The sequence below is a fragment of the Alosa alosa genome, chromosome 15 (genome assembly GCF_017589495.1).
Source record: "Alosa alosa isolate M-15738 ecotype Scorff River chromosome 15, AALO_Geno_1.1, whole genome shotgun sequence".
NCBI classification, from domain to species: Eukaryota; Metazoa; Chordata; class Actinopteri; order Clupeiformes; family Clupeidae; genus Alosa; species Alosa alosa.
Window position 1 is genome coordinate 6,887,093 of NC_063203.1, and position 22,845 is coordinate 6,909,937.

Here is a 22,845-nt window from a genome sequence, read left to right on the forward strand (position 1 = left end):
TGTCATCACCTCTCAATGTCCTTCATTTGTGTTAACATAGGTAATTATTAGAACAGAATAAAAACAAAGAATATGAACAGATGTTTAAAATCAATAACCTATAAGCAACAGATTTATATCCTACTGATGAGCCATCTTGTCTGGTTGTAGCTCAGATATTTGACCTATAGCCTATCTACCTGTTGAAATGATTTTTCATCAATCAAATAAAATCTAAGTAAATAATCTGCCCTAAAAGAATGTTATGACAGGACACACAACTGTAGGCCTATAAACATGTGATGCACCATCTGTACATTGTATTTACACTTGCAGGTAATGACTGCACCGAAAAGAATAGACACTGATATTAAAGGTGCCATGTGTAATATCCGCCAAAAAATCAATTCATACTCCACATTCCATAAAAGATGGAGGCAGTATACCTCCAGAAAGTGAGTTGGTCTACCCTAGAGTAACAACCGAGAAACGTGTATTGCAGTTTGGCTGGCGGTTATGTTGCCCGCATACCACCTCCCATGGCCAAAGCTGGTATTATGACACCTGTCGGGCTGTGGCTAGTGATTTAGCATGCTAATTCTGGTTGATATCTCTGCAGCACTATACCTTGCCATTTTTTTAATGACATCATCACCCTTATTTCTTCTCATTGTTTTGATGCGTGTAGCTCTTTTTTTGGATATTTTTACCTCAATTCTTACACATGGCACCTTTAATGCTTCTGCTTGGCAGAGAATGTCATCATCACCCTATCATCTTGAGTCCTGCTTGAATCTTCGTATGTGAAACACCGATGTCTACAGGACCCGCCTGGAAGGTGGAATCGAACCACTCTGCCGCTAGGCAGCTACAGGTTTGAAGCCTGCACTCCGGACCACCGGGGATCATCCTGGCAGAGGGTGCAGGGTGGTTGTTCCGGCTATATAACGAGGATTTATACCTGAGCAGCTCAATCACGGTTGTTTTTTGTACCCCCGAAAGGCATGCATGTACCCCATTTGCTAAGTCTATATCACCTATAATTGAACCTATATTAAGAATTATTGGAGGACACATCTCTAAAGTTTGAGATTTATATCGTCATATCGATCGGCGCAAAGCATCATTGAAAATAAATACACTAATATTCTGAAATGCTATTGGCGCTCCTAAAGTGTGGGCGGAGGAGGCAGGAAGTATCGGTAGCCTAATTTTACATTTAAAGGGGCAGTAGTTTTCCGATGTCAAAATGACGAATTCATGTAAGTTCGCCTACAAAAAAGAACCAAAACGGGCATCTTTGCCCATATAAGGAGATCCGGTTGTTAAGCTAACTACCTATGGCAAGTTGCATTGTAAGTTAGCTCTGGGGTAGCAAAAATCTAAGTGTGCCGCCTTCACGTACCGGAGATCACAATATCCACTCAAAGGCAGAGGACAAAAGTGTGTTCAGGAAAACGTCTGCATTTCAGACTTTTTCATCCCCGTGAGTTTAAAGGTGTGATAATTCAAAATCCCCATGTTATTTTCCCATAGGAAAAATCACCAGATATCAAAGATATCAAAGATGGCAGCTTTTTTGTAGGCGAACTTCAGAGGTCTATAGCTTCAATATTACTTTTCTTTGTTTGGACATACGGGTTTGATGTTGAAAGGTATTTTTGTTCGCTGTAGGACGTGTCATACTTATTAATGACACAATTGTAGCCTGCACAGTTTATGCAAATGCCTGTCAAGCTGTTAAGAGATCATATCATTTATGCTATATGCCTAGGCAGGCTGGGTCTGGCTCGTCAGACTATAGGCAGGCTGTTTAGGCAAAGATTGTTTTCACAAATGGCTGGTTCCTACATCTAAAACCCCCAACTATTAGAACCTCAACTCATGTGATTTTAAATCCTAGTTTCCAATTCCAAATCCAGGTAGTTAATTTTCTATAGGCTATATCACTGCCGTAGCCTATAGCTGTGAAATATATCTGGCATTTGTTTATTTTAGTCTTCTATTGCATCCCCATTTTGCCTGGAAGACTGATGTCTGTTTCAGGACCATGACTGACCATATCTCTGGCTACAAGCCTAGGGTATAAAGCCCATTCAAGAAGTCAAAGAAGATAATCAATCATCAAAAGTATGGTCTGATTATATTGCTGCATTAATGTAGCCCTATACATGATGGTATGTCCATTCTTACTACTTCTGGGTCGAGAATAGTCCAGTTTTGTATTAAAGGAACCGTATGTAAGAAATGTAATTCAATTAATCATAAAATGGCCCTGATTTGTCACTAGACATTAGGAAATCATGCTAATTTCAAATACTTATATCACTGACAACAGTAGTCCGGCCAGGATATCGTCATTTAAAAAAGTGAAGTTGCAGCCCTCAACTGATGTTGATGTTTACATATTTGTGTTTTAGCCTGATCCGCCACCCTCCACCTATCTAGTAATCACAAAGTCAGTAGTGTTTCGGCATCTGGGTTGCCAGCTCTGCTCTAGTTACCACATATGCGGTGTACACCGCTCTACAGTATTTTGAAAGTGATTGTAGTACCAGTTTTGGACAAAATCCTACATACGGTTCCTTTAATGTGTTTAAATTTGCAATGTAATGGCAGGCGTAGACTGGACCTAACAAACGCTTTCCATCTGTCGCCATGCCTTTGGATGATAGTATTTTCAATTTCTTAGCCTATTATTTTGGAGAAACCTACATATTCAATATGTAAGCCAGTGTATCAGATAATTGGTTTGGATAGACTTCGCTCAGCATGTTCCGCGATGCAGTCTTACTCTTGCAGTCTGTTAATTAACATGCCAGCCCTGTGTGAACTTGATGGTTTAATCCCAGCTGAGTTGTCGCTGTCCACTTAACTGGTTCTGAATTAGCAGGATTTGACCAGTGCTGTGCTGATTTAGCCCACCATGCACTTTCTTGGAAGGAGGGGGCTAGAGCAAGAACCCCAGTAACCTTTCAGACACGTTGTTTAGTTGAAGGCAAAACATAATTTTAATCAGTAGGCCTATATGACGCAACTCCATTAGCATATACCAATTGCATAAACATTAATTAATTGCTCATTTATATTAATCGACTGTAGCACTGTGGCAGAGTCATCAATGTGACCTTTATTGAAAGGATACAGGGTATGCCACACTCCTGGACGCACTTTTTAATTAGCCTATGTGATTTCAAAGTCCTTTTAGCCAAGTTCCTCCAGTCGGTGCATGGGCACTTGTCAGGCATCTATTTCGGGCAGAATTGCGCGTATGCAAGGCTTCACAATACCAACTTCGCTCCAGTGACGAGATCACGTAGGCTACAATGTATTCACGACACATCACATGATTGGCACGATGTATTCACATGCAAAGATATTAGAAAGCTAGAAGGCCTACTGGGCTCCAGAACGTATGTAAATAGCGCCGCCAATAGCGCCGGGCAACGATCACTGGAGGCCAATGGAGAAACAGGTGTCCCTGATTGGAAATCAGACAGGTGTCTCTGATTACCGGCAAGCGTTGCCCATAGACAGTAAGGTGTTTGCCCTCAACAATAGCAGCGGTCACGTCCACTTCATCGTCGACGTCGCGTGCATGTTGTTATCCTATTTCGCGGCTGTCTTAGCCCTCAGAACTTACTTAAAAATGCCTGGCACCAGCTGTGGCGCAACTGGCTGGGGCACCTGCACCGTACGCTGGCGACCCGGGATCGAGTCCGCCCCGTGGTCCATTCCGGATCCCACACCTGTTCTCTCTCCCATTCGCTTCCTGTCACTTTCAAATGTCCTATCATTAAAGGCATAAAAAGCCCAAAAAATATACTTAAAAATAAATCAATGTAGGCCTAAATACAGGGAACAAATTCACCCTTCAGTCTCTTGTCTCACATTGTCAGATGCCCTACCAACAGGACTAAGATATAGCCTAAAAACATGAAATGAATGAAAAGCCAAAAAGTAATTTTAGCCACCAATTTTGGATTCACTATGCATCAAGTTTTATGCGTTCTCTTGAGGTACCTGCAGATGGCGTAGCTTGCCTATGAATTGCATTGCAGCTTTGTTCATTTCCGTGTCCAAAACATAACCGATACCTTTGAAAATAGTGAAACGATGTAGGCTACTTTTCATTAAAAGATTATATATTATACATTATATGATAGGGTCACTATCTCATCACCATTTGTAATTCACGTTATTATATAGAAGAGAGATGGCATGAGTAGTCGCCAGGCCAGACTGCTTTTATTATATCATATTAAGGCCTGACATCACATGTCTCTAGCATAGCATAGGAATATTTTTAAATTTTAACATTTAGATTTAAAAACTCTGTAAATGAGGCCAGCTTTTCATCATTTATAACATTTCTGAATCTTTTGACACCTTTAAATGTATTTAATAGACTACCATGATTTATCATGTTTATTTTATGGTTTATGTAAGTGTGGATATGGCATGCACACTCTTGAGTACATTGACACCAAAAAAATGTTATTTTAATTGATCATAAATTGTTATTTGAAAAGACATGTCTTTGCATTGTAGTGCATTACATGATAAAATGGCTTTGCTTCCACAAAAGTATTGTATGTATCTACAGTCATTAATTATACATTTCACACAAAACAGCAGAAGTTTTAACTTGACAGCATTGTTGAAACAGAACATCACAATGTATGTGATGTATGGAATGTGAAGAGAATTGAAATTCCCTGGATTTGGATTCCTAAGGGCATTCTTTTCCTCATTAGTCAGACAGCTGATGAAATTGTGATTTGATAGAAATTCTGTGTAGACTATTAATACTGATCTAATTGTTAGATCACAGTTTAGGTATAGTACTGTAAGTAAAACACGCTTCAATGAATAGACAGTTGAGGTGTATTTCCTGTTTTGGACTGTCAAATGGAATATACATTTTAAAATAAAATAACTTTGTACAAATATGCCAGATTTCATATTTTATCAGGACATGACCCTGTTTGATCATATCAATGAATAGACAGTTGAGGTGTATTTCCTGTTTTGGACTGTCAAATGGAATATACATTTTAAAATAAAATAACTTTGTACAAATATGCCAGATTTCATATTTTATCAGGACATGACCCTGTTTGATCATAATTGCAAACTCCTTTCTATCAGTTCAGCGACACACTTTTAATTAATATTTTTTTCCCCTCTGAAATTCCCTGAAACACTTTTTAATCTTGTTTCAGTAAGAAAATTATTTGGGTGAAGATAGGGAGAAAATCAGGTCACAAGAGATCATGAAGCCATGTAGAGAATAAGGCTCTGCCATGATGCATGTGACCTTGATCTGAAGCTCTACAATACCAGGGTGAAAAAACCTCACGGCTGAGAAACAGTGGTGTAGCACACTGGCACCAATGAGGCCTCACATGCCCAAGACAAGTGAACAAAGGCACTGATTTAAAAAAAACATTACAGGCTCTGGCTCACAATGCATTTAGAGAAGGGTGGGACCGGCATCCTGAACCACACAGCAGGTGTGGAAGGAGGGGGTCTATGTGAGTTGACTGTGTGAGACTGAGAGAGAGAGTGATGGACTGAGTGAGTGTGTTTTAAGAGTACTCTATTTCCTACATTTCCTCACGGACGGGTGGGAACAGGAAGCTCAAGGTCATTTCCGCACATTCCCTGTCTGCGGCGAGGTGAAAGGTCAGGTTTCTCATAGGCGACGGAGTTTCAGCACTCTCACTCTTCTGGCCCCTGGCCTGGTTTCTCTGGCCGTCACGCACACCTAGAGCTGTACACTGATGAAAACAATTTAACACATTTAGCCCCGCGGCAGGCTCATGCCTTCGATATCTCCAGGAAAAAAAGTGGCATGTTGAACTCACCGACACGTTTTGTGAGTGCATTGTGTTTTGTTAAACAAATTACATGTTTGATGTCCTTGAGTGTGTGTGTATGAAAGAGAAAGAGAGTGTGTTTGTGTGTGTGTGAGTGACCTAATGACACACTGACAGTAGCTGAGGGCACAGCTTTCCATGATGAAATTTCCCTTTATTTGCCTGCCCGGCCCCACGTTATTGGAAAGGATGTCATGAAAACTACAGATCTGTGCCATGCAATATGAGACTTCACTGTAAAGCAAACAAGTGTTACGTGAGGAGAAAAACACACAGGATAGCCGTATGTAAGGCTTATTACTCTCAGAGAAATGATCTAGGAACTTTATCTGGTCACACAAAAACACAAATATACACACACACAAATAAGCAAGCACGCACACCCACACTGACATACAAACACACATTCTCTCTCTCTAACACACACACACTCACAGTGAGAGAACATTTGTTCCATAAATGCACTTTAATTACAATCCAATCCTGCTGCAATTCCAGCTGAGAGGAGTGAATGAAGATAAAAAGGAAGTAATTTAAAATGGCAACATTCTGAAACGAACTGCAGTACAAAAGAATGCTCCAAATCAATATGTACAACATATTTACAGGATCAGTATTTACATACAAGTATAAAAAAAATCATACATCCTTTACAACTGCAACACAGCATAGGCAACATTTAGTAAGAATCTTTTTTTTTCTTTTGTCAGCTCGCAGTCTTTTGGTTTTTCATGTCTTTCTAATCAACCATTTCACTTTTGCAACTTTCTTCCACAATTGCTATGCTCCCTTTGTCACTCCTTCAATTATTTGGCTGTCCCTTGTTCAGGAAAATTCCCCTTTTCTTCAGTAACTCTAGTCATTTAAGATGCCATAGTGTCTCTGGCTAAATGTACGTGTTCAGGTGAGGGGACCTCCAGGGAGAATTCACCGAGTTTTAAGACAAAGGCTGGGAAAGAAACAGTGAGACCCACACAAAGAGGAAAAACCAGTACTCTCACACAAAGACACACACACATTCACATGAAATCATCAGATCACTTACAGTGGCACAGACAATACAGCACAAATACACACACGCATGCACACACACACACACACACACTAATAATGCACCTTTCACTGATATCTGTGAATCCCATTTTGACAGTGGTAACGGTATCTGTTGCCAGCGAAGCCACACCAGCATAAATAAAAATGTCTATGGCTCTGTCCCTTCCGTAGCCATGCCAAAGCACCACAACCCCACAACATCAGTCAACCATAAGGCCCTCATCTTACACACGACAGGTTGAAGAGGGTTCTAATAGTGGGTGGCAGGGCTGGCCTGTTGCCTTTGGGTCCAGAGCACTTGTCATGTAAGGGTATCTGGGGTGGGGGGTCACAAACACTGACAAGTCTTGGGAGGGGGATGCTGGGAAGGGGTCAGAGGCAGGTCACGCTTCCTGCTCATGGTTGTCCGTGTAGTGGAAGCGGTTAAGCTTTTCGCGCTCCAGGTTAGAGATGTCCAGTTTGGGAAGGTGGGCAGGCTTGAGGGCCGGCGAGGAGTGGGAGGGTGCGGGCGACGGCGGCAGCGTCAGCTCGATCTCCTCGGCGGCGCAGCAGCGCGGTGGCGGCGGCAGGCCGGAGGCGGGCAGCAAGGGCGCTCCGCGCTCCACGTTGCGGACGGGCACGCAGAAGTCCCGCTGGTTGTTGATGGTCGCGCCCTCGTGGCGCGCCATGCTGCCACCCTGCAGCTGCTGCTTGCGCTGGTGCCGGCGCTGAAGCCGCGAGAGCAGCACGGCACACGCCGTGCAACCGGCCGCTAGTGCCAGGGCGAACACGCCCACCATCACCATGGACGTGACGAAGCTGCCTTGACTACCTGCTAGACACAAACAGACAAGACAGACAGAGGATAGTTTAGAGGAAGAACTGCACTAAAATAGGAAATGCACTAAATATTGAACTATTTTATATTCTTTTTACACTCTTTTAGAACACACTTCTAAATAATCAGTAATATCTCCATTAAGTATGAATTAATATCATGTTTGTTATCTTTGTTCAGACGCAGATGGTGGTGCCTTACCTTGGCAGTGCTGCCCGTGACAGGCCCCAGAAAAGCTGGTGTAACACCTGTAGCTGCCCTCCGCTCGGTGACACTCCAGACCATGCTGGCATGGGTTGGGATCGCAGGGGTCCAGCTGCACCTGGAGGATCAGCGAGTGTGTACACACACACACACACACACACACACCATTTTTGTTTTTAGTTGGCTGAAGATGAAATGAGAACACATTAATGTAGACTAATTAGATCATAGCACTATGAATAAAGTATGTAGAGCATGATAAAGGCTGTGATGCTGACCTCACAGCGTGTGCCTGTGAAGCCCATTGGACAGTTGCAGGTAAAGCCTTGCCCACTCTCCTGCTCCACGCACTTCCCTCCATGCAGACAGGGGGCGCTCTCACAGGGTCTCCGTACTATCTGGCAGTGCTTCCCAGAGAAGGGAGGTGGACACGCACAGTGCCAACCTGACTGCGACTCCTGCAGGTCCCAGCATGGGGAGGAAGAGAACAAGAGGGAGTCGTTATTAGCTGCAGACACCATATTAACCTTATTTAAAACACAAGGTTGCTGTTGTCCTAAATCCCAAAATGGAAGTTTTGTCCTTCTGCTCAGAAAATGTTTTTTTTTAGCTAAATTAACTGACTAGCCACCGTCACGACACATCAAGGGAGGCACATGAGTGTGGATCTGCCCTTGGCCATCTTGACCCTGGTGTGTGTGTGTGTGTGTGTGTGTGTGTGTGTGTGTGTGTGTGTGTGTGTGTGTGTGTGTGTGTGTGTGTGTGTGAGAGAGTGAGTGAGTGACATGCGTGTGTGTGTGTCTGAGTGACGTGTGTGTGTGTGTGTGTGTGTGTGTGTGTGTGTGTGTGTGTGTGTGTATTCCAGGGAGAATGTGCAGAAGTCAGGACACAGCACGTAACCTCCAACACAGCTGTGGAGTAGACACAGTGTAGCGCAATAGCACTCTTACCTCACATCGTCCACCGTTCAGGCACAAGCCCTGGCAACTGCCATTCCCTGTGGACCACATTAGAGTGCATTACAAACCTGAGATCAATACTCAATTCTGCCTTACAGAGGACAGCACGGGGCGGCAAGCCTTTTGATGAAAAATGCATAAATGGCATAGCCAGAATGCATCCGCTTTCTAACTACGAGGTCGATTGCTTTAATAAAACGACTTGAGGCTAGGGATGCTCAGGCTATTCATCTTCTCATGTGAACCATGTATGGCCCTGGAAAATATTCTTCAGCCACAATCCATGTTTGTGGGTATAGATTTCAGTGCAGAGCAGAGAGCAGACCATGCCTGAAGCTAGTCTCTGCTATATTGACATGGTGTGATTTTATGACCTGGTTTCATGTGACATGTATTAATCTCAGTTCTGGGAGAAATTGTATTATTAATAGAAAATCGTGCTTTGAAAGCCTAATTTAGCTTGGGAGTGTTTCTTGACGAAACCAAGCTGATATGCCATACTCACTGATCTCACAGTTGGGTCCGGACCAGCCTGGGAGGCAGTCGCAGAGGTAGCCACCAATCAGGTTACGGCAAGAGCGGTAGTTTATGCACATATTCATCTCACATTCGTTGGTGTCTAAAGAAAAAAAATATTTGCATAACAAAATTAATCAGTGTGACATCCATATACATCTTATACTACACTAGGGGATGGTTTCCTGGACATGAATTAAGCCCAGTCCAAGAATAAAAGAGGACTTCAATGAATATCTCCATTGACAAAGAGCTTTCAGTCAAGGACTACGTTCAATCGGGAAAGATGCCCTGGATGTCAGGATAAACCAAGGCGTGGGGTTGTGGATACATGTAACTTTTTGACAATGTCTATCTATGTCAGTTGACTGTGGTTGACTTGGTTCTAAGTCAGTCCCATGCTCAAGAAGAATCTGTACTGAACATAGTTCACACCAGAAGCACCTGCCTACCCTACTGACCTACTGACCTGCTGCTCACTCACTCAACCTGTCTCTCTCCACGCATCTGAGGCCATTTATTGTTTATCGTTTCTAATGGAGCAGTGGACCCACTGGGCAACTAAGTAAGATGTGTGAGACCTATGCGACATAATGCACACACACACACACACACACACACACACACACACACACACACAAAGGATACACCCTTATTTATAGTCTATGGCGTGCACACGCACACACGCACACACACACACACACACACACACAAAGACCTCATCATTGGCACTTCAGTCATGTCACCTAAATACTTGAAACCAGTAAACCCATTAACAGATGTCTGCTAGATAACCTAATCAGCCTTTAAAAACGAAAACCAATCGCACACTGGAAAAAAAGAGTCTTGTCTGCTTGAGTGGGTGAAAGTGAGATAAATAGAGGGGGGGGGGGCATGCCTATCCTCTGTGGCGGATTCTCTGGGGGTTGATAAGGTGTCACTGTGACACATGATCGCATTACAGGCGACACACTCTGTGGAGCAGGAGGAGAGGACAGGAGAGGAGCGGAGCGGAGGGCAGAGTGGAGGGCTGATGGGAGCCGTGCGAAATGAGCTCTCCGATGGCTGAACATGCTCGGGCATGTCCTCCCCTCCTCAAAATCTGTCCCAACACTCCGAACACCTCATCTCTTTCTCGGTGTTTAATTAAATAACCCGACGCACTCCCACCCGCAGCACCGGAGAGCAAACTCGGGTAACGGGTAACAATGGTTGGCATGGCAATAAAGACTCAGCGGAGCTTCACCAACCAACCAACAACACCACCCCCTCCGGTCGGCCGCCACCAGTGGGAGGCTGCTTCGACTGGAGCTCCATCAAATTAGATTAGCATCTACACGCTGATGAACAAGCGCTGTGCAGCCAGACACACAGTCTGAATAGTGCTGCTCAGCAGTGCCTCGCGGGGAACACGGATAAAGAGATTTTGGCCCTCAGAGGTCACGAATTGCACTCTGTATGCAGTGTGAAGGTGCAGTGTGGAACCATTAACGGTTAATCAGACTGCTTCTCCACTGGGGGAGTTCTTATGGGAAGCAGGGAGGCCTTTGATGAGTGGATTTATTAAAGACTCATGTTCAGTTTTCATTGTGTTTTATTTTCATACCATTTTTTGTAGATGTAAAATACCATTTCAAGTTCTGACAAAGGCCTTTTGAAAACCTTTTAAGCTCTGACAAACTCCTTTTGTGAAAAGTTGATTGTGCTAAAAAAAGAGACACTGGAATGGACAGAAGCACTATTTTTGATAGATCTTTTTTAACAACCTTCTTTCCTAGGGGACCACAGGGTAGCCTCCAAGGCTTTGACCCATAGACAGATCACTCACCCAGTTGGCAGGTCCTGCCGGTCCAGCCTGGGGGACACAGGCACTGGAAGCCCTCGGTGGTGTCCTGGCACGTGGCTCCCCGGCCACATGGGCTGGACTCACACTTCAGCACGGCTGAGAGAGGGAGACAAACACAAACAAATAAATATATAAACAAACAAACAAAGCTCATCTCTAATCACAAAGGATTCATTTACCTTTTGGCCCGACATGGATTTTGACACTGATCTTTCCCCTAAACTTCTCTTGTGTGTGTATGTAGGTGTGTTTTTCTATGGATGCTGTTCCTGGATCGCTGTATCTTGTTTTCAGAAGAGAAAGCATAAGCATAAGCATAAGCCTACACGGATGATGCTTTGTGTGTGTGTGTGTGTCTAAGGGTGTGTGTAAAGTGTATAAGCTTGTCTCTGTGCAAGTGTGTGTGTGGGAATTTCTGTGTGTGTGTGATCGTGTATGTGCATGTACGCTGGGAGTATGTGGCAATGACATGGATGAGCTGTGTGATGAAGGCGCTGGCATGCGGCGGATGCCCCTGCAGGCTGTGTGTTTTCATTCCCTACTCACTGCCTCGGGCTCCTGAGCAAACATAGATAAATAAAATAGCCTGCCACACACATCACACATCATCTCAAAAGTGTGTGTGTGTGTGTGTGTGTGTGTGTGTGCGTCTGTGCATGTGTGTGCGCGTGTGTGTGCATGCATAAGTGAGAACACGTGTGTGTGTGTATGTGTATGTGACGTGTGTGTGTGTGTGTGTGTGTGAGAGAGAGAGAGATGGGATGGTGGCAGCAGCAGTGATGTTCCACCTCTCTGGAGAGGAATTAAAAACATAGCGGAAGGTTGCGGGATGCGCGAGAGGGAGAACAGGAAAACAGGAGGGACAAAATGGCAGCTGGAGAAACAGAATGAGGAATAAAACGACAAACAGGGAGTGCCTTGTGGGCTGAGAGAGAGAGAGAGAGAGAGAGAGAGAGCAAGAGCAATAAGGTGCATGAATCAACTGATGACGGTGGAGATAACAGCCAGAGTGCCTGTTGGGTGATCTAAGTATGCATGATGGCCGTGTGTCCTTATGTGGTTGTCTCTCTCATCCCGTCTTAAAGCTGCGCTGCTGCCCTTCCTCTCTGTCCTCCCCCCCCCCCCCCCCAAACTCTCACTGCTCGCTGCTCTTGTTCATGCTCATTATAACAAAGACGGAAAATCTAATTAACTCTATTAGAACAAAAATATGCTGGGAAGAGAGAGAGGCTGTCTTTATATATGGTATTGTGTGTGTATTTGTGAGTGACAAACAATAAATTTACTAGTGAGAATTAAAATTGCACCCAGAATGGTATTTTGGTGCTGGGCAGATCAGTTGACTTGATCAGTTCTGGGTAGCATGACAAAATGCGGGTTTAGATTAATGGGAAGCAGAAAACGCAGTGTGAACATTTGACCAGCCGTTTTTATAGTAATTTTCGTAGTCAACGGTCCTTTACTATTTGAGTAGAAAATGGCTGCTGCATAGATTTTTATATTCTTCAAAGTTATAAAGAATACATACTTAAACTACAAAGCAAAACTTCATGAGTGTGGAATCTCAATCAACTGGGTACGTCACTGTATCAGTATCACTTTGGTGCGTGATAAGTCTCACCATGGCGATGTAGACATCAGCTTTACATACATTCATAGCCCAGTGAACGCAGAAGAGTACTGTCTACCGGTAGTGACAATGGGGGGTTGGCTGTAGTGTGGATGAGATTGGTACTGTAACCTGGGTTCAAATACACATATTAACTTAAATGCTTAAGCTAATTAACTAAGTGGCTTGTGGGTGAATCTCCGGTACAGCTCAAATCAAAATATCTTCCAAAGGCCTTAGTTCACACCAAGATCACTGTCTGCTGCATGTGGAAATAGCATCTAACTGCCATCACAAAGCTACTTACCACACACTCATACACACACACACACTACACAAATCCATCTCTTTCTGTCTCAATACGCAAGCTGAGAGTGCAAAAGTGTTTTTTTGAGCGTGCAGATGTGTGCTGTAGGTGCACTTGTTAGTTATTTATTCCCATTAAGGCCAGATTGGGGAGGATTACCGTCTACACAGGTGGGACCCGTCCAGCCATCTGCACAGGCACATTTAAAGCCTGCAGGGTTGTCATCCTCTACGCAAGTGGCTCCATTCAGACAGGGTGACGACAAGCAGGCATGCTCCACTGCGATGGGGAGAGACAGAGAGAGAAAGAGATGGAGGCAGTGACAAAGAGAGAGAGAGAGAGAGAGAGAGAGAGAGAGATGCAGACACTGTAAGACTTGTGTGATAAGTAAGTGTTTTTCTTGTGACCCAGATAAATGCTCCCAGTGCCCCACTGCCCCAGTGTCACCCTCAGCCACAAAAAAAACACAAGGACTGAAGTTCAGAGTAAGGCTTTAAATCAAGGCAAATCAGGCAAAGATGACTAGGTTTGTTTATACTGCATGTGTGTGTGTTATGTGTTAACTCACCAATGTCACAATTTCGGCCACGGAAGCCCTCTTGGCACACACACTGGTATTCATTGGGCTCTGTGTTGCCACACGTACCCCCGTTTTTGCAGGGTGAGTGAGTGCCACAGTAATTCAGGTCTAGAGCCAGAGAGAGAGAGAGAGAGAGAGAGAGAGAGAGAGAGAGAGAGAGAGAGAGAGAGGGAGGGAGAATACCATAGAGATTAGCACAGAGGACACAAAGTAACTAAATATGAACAAAATAGTTCACAGAGTGGAGGCAAAAGTAGGGAACAGGGACATGGCGAAAAAAGAAAAGGGAAGAAAAAAAAAACAGGAATTCATCTGAGCTCGTTATCGTTTTTTTGTCCTTGATCAGCAACACTGCAACTAAACACTGTACCAGATCGCTACTAACACCCTTTAAATGACACAAATCCACATCCATGGGCCCATCAAAGAGCTGGCATATTACTTAACACTGAAAACCAGTGCATTATGTAAGAGAGGAAATATTGGCACACAATTGTACACTTTTAAAAAAAGGCCCGTCTAAGTCAGTGGGAACAGGGTCAGCTTGGGAATGTCTGGTGTTGTGTGGCCATGGCCCCAGAGACAGGGTTAGAGAAAGGGAGCAAAGCAGAGAGATGAAAGGGAGACTGGACGAAAGGAATCAAGAAAGAAAGAAAGAGAGAGGGAGAGAGAGAGGGAGAGAGAGAGGGAGAGAGAGAGGGAAAGGGAGAGAGAGAGAGAGGGGGTTTCTATTGTGGGCCTGTTCCGCGCTCCCTTTGTGTGGCCTGGGACTGTAGCCGGTCTGCTGAATGGTGGGAGAGCGTTCAGGCCCATGAGCAGCACCCAGCTCACATTCGGCTCACTCAAGGCTATCGGCTTACGCCATCTGACAATGACCTGACCCCCACAGAGCCACAGCCCACCAGGGCCCCACGCGTGGGTCCCACGCCTCCGCACTGAGACAGCACTGCCTGCTGAGCTTGGAGAAGCGAGTGCTGGTAAAATGATCATTAATACACTTTGGTGGAATGGGTGTTGATCTGGGCCTCTCTTGTCTGCGAGAGATCATCTGAGCTCTGCAGGTCAACGCCCTTACCACACCTCAGCTGTTTCTTATAATACACACACACAGTCAGTATCACACTTCTCTTCTCACCTTTGTCGCACAACAGTCCACCCCAGTTGGTGTCGCACACACACTTCCATGGCTCCGTGCAGGTGCCATGGACACACCCAGGGAAGGTTTCACACTCGTCGCACAAATTGCCCCTCCAACCGTAGCTACAGCTACAGACACACACAGAAAAAGACACACAAAGATGAAAGTGAGTGAGAACCGCGAAGAAACATTGGAAGATGAAAGAGAACAGGAAATAGTGAACACCACTGAGCAAATACTGTAGACGTTTAATTCAGTTAGTACAACATGAAATCTGGTGCAGCAGTGGAACCGGTGATGTGTGTGTGTGTGTGTGTGTGTGTGTGTGTGTGTGTGTGTGTGTGTGTGTGTGTGTGTGTGTGTGTGTGTGATGGTGGCATGGGGGAGTGTTCTGAATACTACGGGTGGGTGGGACTTACATGCACTCGCCGGGCTGCTTACAGGTGCCGTGGTCCCGGTGGCATCCTTGCCGACAGACAGCTGCCAACACAACACACACACACACACAGTGAGAGAGAGACAGAGCACCGACCCACACTGTAAACACAAATTGACGCCATGGCACAGGCGGAAGACACCCACATATTTTCCACTCACGTGGCTGTGGCCATGCTGAAAAGGTGTTAATGCTCATCAGGATTATCTCACACATATCATAAACAGAGCAACAGGAGGTGTGTTGAATAGCCTGTTTATCCAAGATACCAGCTGATAATGGTTTAGTGACCTTTGGCAAACAGTCGACGCATAAAGAACAGGTATTGTGGGCCTTAAGCAACCGTATGTCACATTTAGCTTACCAGCAGGGGACAAGAACTCTTATAGTGTCAAAGACGGGCCACTTTGCTTGACTTGGTCAATGTACATACCAAGTGCAGAAGCATAGTATCAGCTCCACAGATACAAAGTTAAAGAGGTCGTAAAATGGTTTACTGTTCCGTGACCTTTGCCGTAGCCTACTACTCTAACATCGCACCAGAGGGTTATATAGTTCATTCAGGAGTCAAGTGTTTCTTTGTTTGTTTGGATTTTACACCCATGCTGTCAATGCCAGGCAATGTCCTGGCTAACCATTGCAGTGTCAATATTAGTCAGCACCCATGTGATGGGTGCCCGGGTCCCTCCTGCGTGACCCTGGGAGAAGAAGGGGAAGCGGGCCGAGTATTTGCTCTTCCTGTGTCTCATTACGTCCGTCATCACCGTGGGTGGACGCTCAGCGGACGCTCAGGAAGAGAGTCAGTGCAGGATGGAGGGCCGCATCAGAGGATGTCATCGGTTCGCTCATATCCGCCACATTATTTCCCTCATCGGCCTCTATTTTAATCGGGAGAGGCAGATGAGGGAAAGGTAGAGCAAAGGTAGCTCAAAAGCAGCTCACTGGACACTGTTGTGCTGAAGTGTGGCTTTTGTGAAGCACTCTCCAGAAGAAAACTAGGGGTTCAAAGTATCTCTGTTATCTCTGTTCAAAGTATCTCTGCCCAAATAAAATTCCAATCGTTCCTCTTATTCCACCATGACCAGGCATTGTTGGCATAGTCGAATTGGAAGGCAAAGAAATATGAAGCAATCAGTAAAACAACAAATATAATGTGCTGGTGGTACACCAGACAGGTGGAGCACTCAACATACTTATCAACCTCACTATAACCTCATACAGACTCTCAGTTTTACAGGTGGGACTCACCATGGGTTTCATGAGTCAATTCTATCATCATCTTGGAGTCCTTAATCCAGTCCAATTCAGTCATAATCAGAAGTCCATAATGGACTGTTAAAAAATAACCTAATTTGGTCAATTTACCACTGGTTGTTCATTTACTAATAATTCTTGCTGTCGCTTCATAAAGACTTTTGACAAAATATGCCGTGAATTACATTGGTTCTTCCACCTTTACTTTCTCCCCAATGATGTCTGACTGTCCCAGATGACACTGCATCCCCCAAGGACGCGCTCTACTCACCCTCAAGACACTCTGGGCCCGTCCAGCCCTCCTTGCAGACCTTGGTGCCGGCCACGTCGCAGTCGAAGTGTCCAAAGAAGTCGTCGCGGGCGCGGCAGAAGCGGTTGCAGGCGGAGCCGTAATAGTTGGCCTCGCAGTGGAAGCGCAGGCGGAACTCCAGCTCAAGGTGCTGGCCGTGGTGTTTGAAGAGCTGCCACTGCTCGCTCGGGTTCAGCATGGAGGACAGCAGCACACGCTCAATCAGCTGCTCCCTCACTACAGGACACACGGACACAAACACCAAGGCTATGAGCATCTGTACAACACTGTATATGTAGTACATCTGAAGCATATTTCTATAAAAGCCCAATATATAAGATGGGTGTCAATACAATTTGGTGCACTGGTACAAGGTGACAAATGCAGTTATATATGCATACATAATTTTCAGTATTAAAAACATGTATTTTTACACAGGGGTGTTAGGGGTTTTAATTTCTGTCATTGTGCTGAATGAAGAGATGAACTATCCCCTTTCATTTCTCCTTCTCTCTTGTGACGCAGATGCCCTCGGAGGAGTTGCTCTGAATTGGTCAGGGGGGGAAAGGATGGCCAACCAACACAAACATCTCTGAGTGGACGACTTCTTCCTGGCAAAGGTGAAGGTAATCTTCCTGTAAAAAGCCCCTCAAGGTTGGAAACATTACAGCAAGCTTTGGAAACCTTTGCTACTGAGCCGTCACTCAGTTAAAAAGCCAAGTGCTGTGATGCAGAGGTAAAACAAAAGGGTGGGGGTGAGACAGGTCAGAGCCATGCCATGTTTGTTTCTCTCCTCTTGCTTTCCATTTGTAGTGCCGTGTATTTGTGTCTGATCCCTCTCTCTTTCCACTGCTTCTGCCATGTCTTTTTTGTCTGATCCTTTCCTCCATCGCTAGTGCCATGTCTTTTTGTCAGCTCTCTTCATCTCTTACCATCTGCAGCACCCCCACCTCTCTCTCTCTCTCTCTCTCTCTCTCTGTGTATGGGGAGAGGGCTGCTGTTGACTGGGCAGAGTGACTCTCTCTCTAACCCTGGGGAAGTTTCCCAGGGGGCCTGTCATCTCCAGCTCACCTCTAATCCCCCACAGCAGGGTATTAGCTCTCACACAGCAGTGTGTGTGTGTGTGTGTGTGTGTGTGTGTGTGTGTGTGTGTGTGTGTGTGTGTGTTTGTTTGTGAGTACAGAAAATCTTTACAGATTATGGCATCACTTTTGTTGTTAGTGAAGATGCTTTTTAGAATGTCTAAATGACGTGCATGGCTGTGTGTGGAGATTGTGTGGCTTTGGAAGTGTCATAGTTGTATAATTGATTGACTTTATGTGCCATAAAAAGAAGGGAGGCGGGGAACTGGAGGAAACTGGCAACCCTGAGCTGTCCAGAGACGATGATAGTGCGAGCATTTGAGTGTGTGTGCGTGTGTGCGTGTGTGTGTGCCCGTGCGCATGTGTGTGTAAGAGGAAGGGAGGCAACCATAGTAGTTTGAACTAATGACAGCACAAAAACAAAACACTCGTGATGGAGAGATGAGATCATGAGATCATGGACTTAAAACAAAAGAATGAAAAACAGCGTCCAGATATTGGAACTAGGGGTGGGCAGCTTAAAGAAGGGGGGGGGGGGGGTGCAGACATGGACTGCTTTGTTATCCTAGCAACACCACCAAACCACCATGCCACCCACACCGCACTCTCCCCCACCTCACCCCCCTCTCCACTCTGGCCCTTGCCCAGTCTGGCACTGCTCTCCTGGGCTGACGCGGGCCCGGCAGCAGCCTCCACCCCTCCAGTAATGGCTGCATTAGTGCGCTGGCTAATTTCCCCCAGCAGCTTAGAGGTGCCGTGCCAGGAGAACAGACTAAATGGGCGCATAATGATGGGTAATTTACTCACTCACAAGCAGGGAGAGTGCCGCTCACACGGATGATCCAGCACTGATGAAGCTGCCCATGCTTACGATGTCTAATGCACAGGCACGGACTCGCTTTGCGCACACACACACACACACACACACACACACACACACACACACACACACACACACACACACACACACACACACACCTTCCTTCATGCACTGTGTTCTATCCTTCACCCTTTCCACCCTCTCTCATTCCCTCAATATATGCATGGTGCAGGATAATGAGGCAGTCGCTAGGCTTCGCTTGTCCTTCACTGCATGCAGGAACACATCGCAAATGAGCATGACACCACTCAGCTTCCTCCACTCCCTGCATACAACACTCCCAGAATGCCTGCGAGGAGGCTGGGGTTGAGGGTGGACACAGAATCTTGGAAGTATCCATCACTAACACACACACATGCAGGCACAAACACACACACACACACACTCATATACACACAGTTGAACTTTATAACCCTCTGGGTTCAAAACTGTCCACAGATATACGCACTGTGACATTGACTGAGTTAAATGAGTTGGTGAAAGTCAGGGAGGATTAGGCGGCTCAGTTGCGCGTCCCGCTCCAAGGACGAGGCTGCCGAGAGCGACTCCATGCCCGTGATCGGTTGCCGGGCTGCCTAACCACAGGTGCCTGCTGCCGGGGCTGGGCCCAGCCTGCCTCGGTAATCCACACCTGGCTGCATGCGTGCGAGGGGGGGGGGGGGATAAGGTGGCGTGGGGTGGGGTGGGATGATTGGCTCTTCGCTACTGATTCAGACATCTGGCCTGGGTCGGCCTAAGCCGCACACCTCCACGGAGCGGATTAAAGGGGAAAGTGAAATGACGTGCTGGGTTGGATGGGAAAATTAGAGGGGGATCAGGAGAATAAAGAGGAAAAAGACATGAGGAGGGTGACACAGAGGGCTAATGGAGTGAAATGTCTGAAGTAAGGTAGGTCACCGCGAGAGAGAGAGAGAGAGAGAGAGAGAGAGAGAGAGAGAGAGAGAGAAAGAGAGAAAGAGGACTGAAGGGAATGAAAGATGGAGCGAATGATCTGGCACAGTGAGGAATGTGGGTAGGGTAACTGATGAAGCACAAAATTTGTTTGTGTGTGATAAATTTCTAAATCTTCTTGTAAATCTGCATAGACAATAAGAGGCATTAGCATATATTATCCAATCACGCTGCATGTGTGATGCACAGATATGTGTGTGTGTGTGTGTGTGTGTGACCATGAGTAACTGAATGAGTGAGTGAGTGAAAGAAGGGTGTGTAAGGGAATGAGAAACAGAGGGAGCGAGAGGAAACTTGTTTATTTCTGTGTGTGTGTGTGTGTGTGTGTGTGTGTGTATGTATTTATCAGTCTGTTTTTCTAGGGCAGGCTGCAGCATATTTTCAGGCATGGAGATTTTCCTCAATTATGAGGAGCAACAATCACAGATTGTGGCAGGAAATGAAAGGGTCCATCAGTCTGACCTAAAACTCCCAGAATGCATCGCTCTCATGCCAGTGAACAATCAGCCAGGGCAAGAGGCCCAACTCAGACAGGAGGATGAGAGGAATTTTAACCCCCTTTCATCTCTTCTTTCCTGCACCAGTCTGTCTATTCCTACTCTTCCATTATTAGCTTTCAAGTCCCGTCTCTCTCTCTCTCTCTCCCCTCTCTCTCATCTCCCTATCTTTATCTCTCTGCTTTTTTTTTCTCTTTCTTTCTGTCTCTCTCTAACACACACACACACACACACACACACACACACACACACACACACACACACACACACACACACACACACACACACACGTTGCATTCTTGTATTCCACTACATACACTGCTTCCAGCTCACACTTAAGATTGATTTGCACACTGAATGTGAAACTGGCCATCAATATTAACAGGATACTGTGTTGAGGCAGGCAGTGCAAGGGCTACAAAAACAGTGAGAAGACAAAGAAAATGGATCTTACCCTGTTCGGTTTCATTGTCGTGATCGAGAGCCTCCAGCACCAGGGAGAAGGATTTCTAGAGAGAGAGGGGAAAAAAGAGAAAAGAGAGAATGTGTGTTAGAGAGGGAGAGAGGAGAGAGTGTGTGTGAGCGTGAGAGACAAATCCCAGTGTTACTCTGTAAAGCGAGGGTTGAGCTGCCATGACAAAATGTGCCACCGGTGAATCTGCTGTTTTGGCAGGATTGGCACTGTACCCTTTCCTCAGGCAACAGAGCCCAAAGCCCATGGCACAGCCAGAGGGGGTGCAGCAGCTCAACAGATGCAGCAGACCACATCATCATCATCACCAGGAACATTTACATTCCTCAAACGCGTCAGCTTCTCCTAAATTAACCTCCACCCAACCAACCCACTCCCACACTTTTTTTGTTGGTTAAAGGGAAAAAAAATGCTAACGATTTCCATAATAATAAATAATGACCATAAAATGTGCGAATATGTGCATTACTATCCATATATCAGGCGCGAGGAGACCGAACATTAACCCTGTGGGTCTGCTGTGGCGTTTTAAATTGCGCACCAGGGGACGTGTGTGTGTGTGCATGACAGGTTTATAGGGCGAACAAGGGCTACAGGCGCGAGTGAGGGAGGGAGAGAGAGTGAGAGAGAGTGAGAGAGAGAGAGAGAGAGAGAGTGAGAGAAGGAAGACGCTGCTGGAGATGGAGCCGTAGTCCAGCAGACTGGATCTTCACCTGCTGTTGCCCAGCGGCCAGGATTAATAGAGCCGTAAAGAGAGAGAGAGAGAGACGGAGAACTTAATGCCCAGCTTCAGTCTGATTCACACTGAGAGAGACGGAGAACTTAATACCCAGCTTCAGTCTGATTCACACTGAGAGATAGCAGGAGAACAGGAACAGTGAGAGAAAGGAGAAAAGGAGAAAGGGAGATAGAGAGTGAAAAGAGACCAAAAAAAAATGAGTGAAAGAAGAGCAACAGAGATGAATAATTCAGCTCCACACCCATCGCCTCTCCGCCGACGCCTGCGTCTGCCATGCGAATAGCACAGGCTGGCTGGCGCTCGCTCGGCCGGCGGGGTTCCTCTAACAGGCGGGCAGCATGTGTAGTCACGGCCGCCTCGCCGAGAGCCCACCGCTGCGGAGACGAGTGGAGAGAGCGAGGGAGGGAGGGAGGGAAGGAGGGAGGTGTGGAAGGTAAGGAGAAGAGTGTGAGGAGTGGAGAGAAAATGAAGGGGCTTGTCGGCTGGAGGGAGATGGAGAGGAATATTGAGGAAGGACAGCGGTAATGATTGCTCTCCCCCTGTGTTGGTCATACTATACGCCTCCCACACAAACACATACATACAGAACAAAACACATACTCTGCAGGCTGTCAAATACAGAGGCCGAATCGTCCACATGCAGAAGCATAGCCTCCAGGTCTGAGCAGCCCTGCACCTGGACCAAAGGCCCCCCAGCCTGACACCCCCCCAGGCTCCCCACTGGAAGTCTCTCTCCTAAGTCAACAGTGATAAACTCAACACAACTCACACCATTATATTCGCCAAATGTTTGCAATTTGCCCTCATACAAACACCAGTGATGCCCCACCTCTCTCCCTCCCTCTCCCCTCTCTCTCTCTCTAACACACAGAGTGTAGACGCAGTGGCAGCAGCAGGGCCCAGAAGGATTTCCAGAACCTATTCAGCGTCAAACAGCCACAAAGATAAAGCCCCATCTCTCCATCTCCATTGTCAAAACAATGCGCTCCTCTCTCGCTCTCTTTCTCTTTCTATTTCTCTCTCTCTGTCTCTCTTCCTCCCCTGGTCCCTCTCTCTCTCACTCACATTCCTGCATTCCTGGATCGGATATCCCCCCATCCACAAGCGTCTGAGTCACAGATGGAACAGATAGAATGCATAGAAGACTTACAGGCTCTAATTTCAGACAAAAACCCAGACACACGCACGCACACACGCACGCACACACACAAACACACAAAGAAAGAGAGAGACACACACAAACACACACGGCAAAGCAATACCAACCAACAATTGGTTAACAAATATAAAAATTGTCCTTGAAAATGTCTTCTTTGCTTCCCGTGAACTATTTGTGGCATATAGAGATGCGTATA

The 22,845-nt window shown here is 45.9% G+C and overlaps 1 protein-coding gene and 1 non-coding gene across 3 annotated transcripts in view; both read right to left on the bottom strand.

Annotated features, from left to right (window-relative positions):
- Positions 1–807: 807 nt before the first annotated feature.
- Positions 808–894, bottom strand: trnastop-uca. The gene has a single exon. It is a non-coding gene; the product is annotated as a tRNA-Sec (tRNA).
- Positions 895–6,013: 5,119 nt separating this feature from the next.
- The window catches only part of LOC125308813 (protein jagged-1b), a 34,216-nt gene continuing 17,384 nt past the window's right edge, over positions 6,014–22,845 (bottom strand). Inside the window, exons 3-14 of one of the 2 annotated variants that reach the window (XM_048265421.1) lie at positions 20,734–20,788; positions 16,852–17,106; positions 15,310–15,370; positions 14,888–15,018; positions 13,741–13,860; positions 13,332–13,451; positions 11,239–11,352; positions 9,400–9,513; positions 8,886–8,932; positions 8,214–8,393; positions 7,933–8,053; positions 6,014–7,725 (exon numbers count right to left, since the gene is read on the bottom strand). In XM_048265421.1, the coding sequence (XP_048121378.1) occupies positions 7,298–7,725; positions 7,933–8,053; positions 8,214–8,393; positions 8,886–8,932; positions 9,400–9,513; positions 11,239–11,352; positions 13,332–13,451; positions 13,741–13,860; positions 14,888–15,018; positions 15,310–15,370; positions 16,852–17,106; positions 20,734–20,788 (1,746 nt within the window). In that variant the 3' untranslated portion in view covers positions 6,014–7,297. Of the gene's footprint in view, positions 7,729–7,932; positions 8,054–8,213; positions 8,394–8,885; positions 8,933–9,399; positions 9,514–11,238; positions 11,353–13,331; positions 13,452–13,740; positions 13,861–14,887; positions 15,019–15,309; positions 15,371–16,851; positions 17,107–20,733; positions 20,789–22,845 lie in introns of both variants that reach the window. The other variant, XM_048265420.1, reaches the window with a different exon arrangement.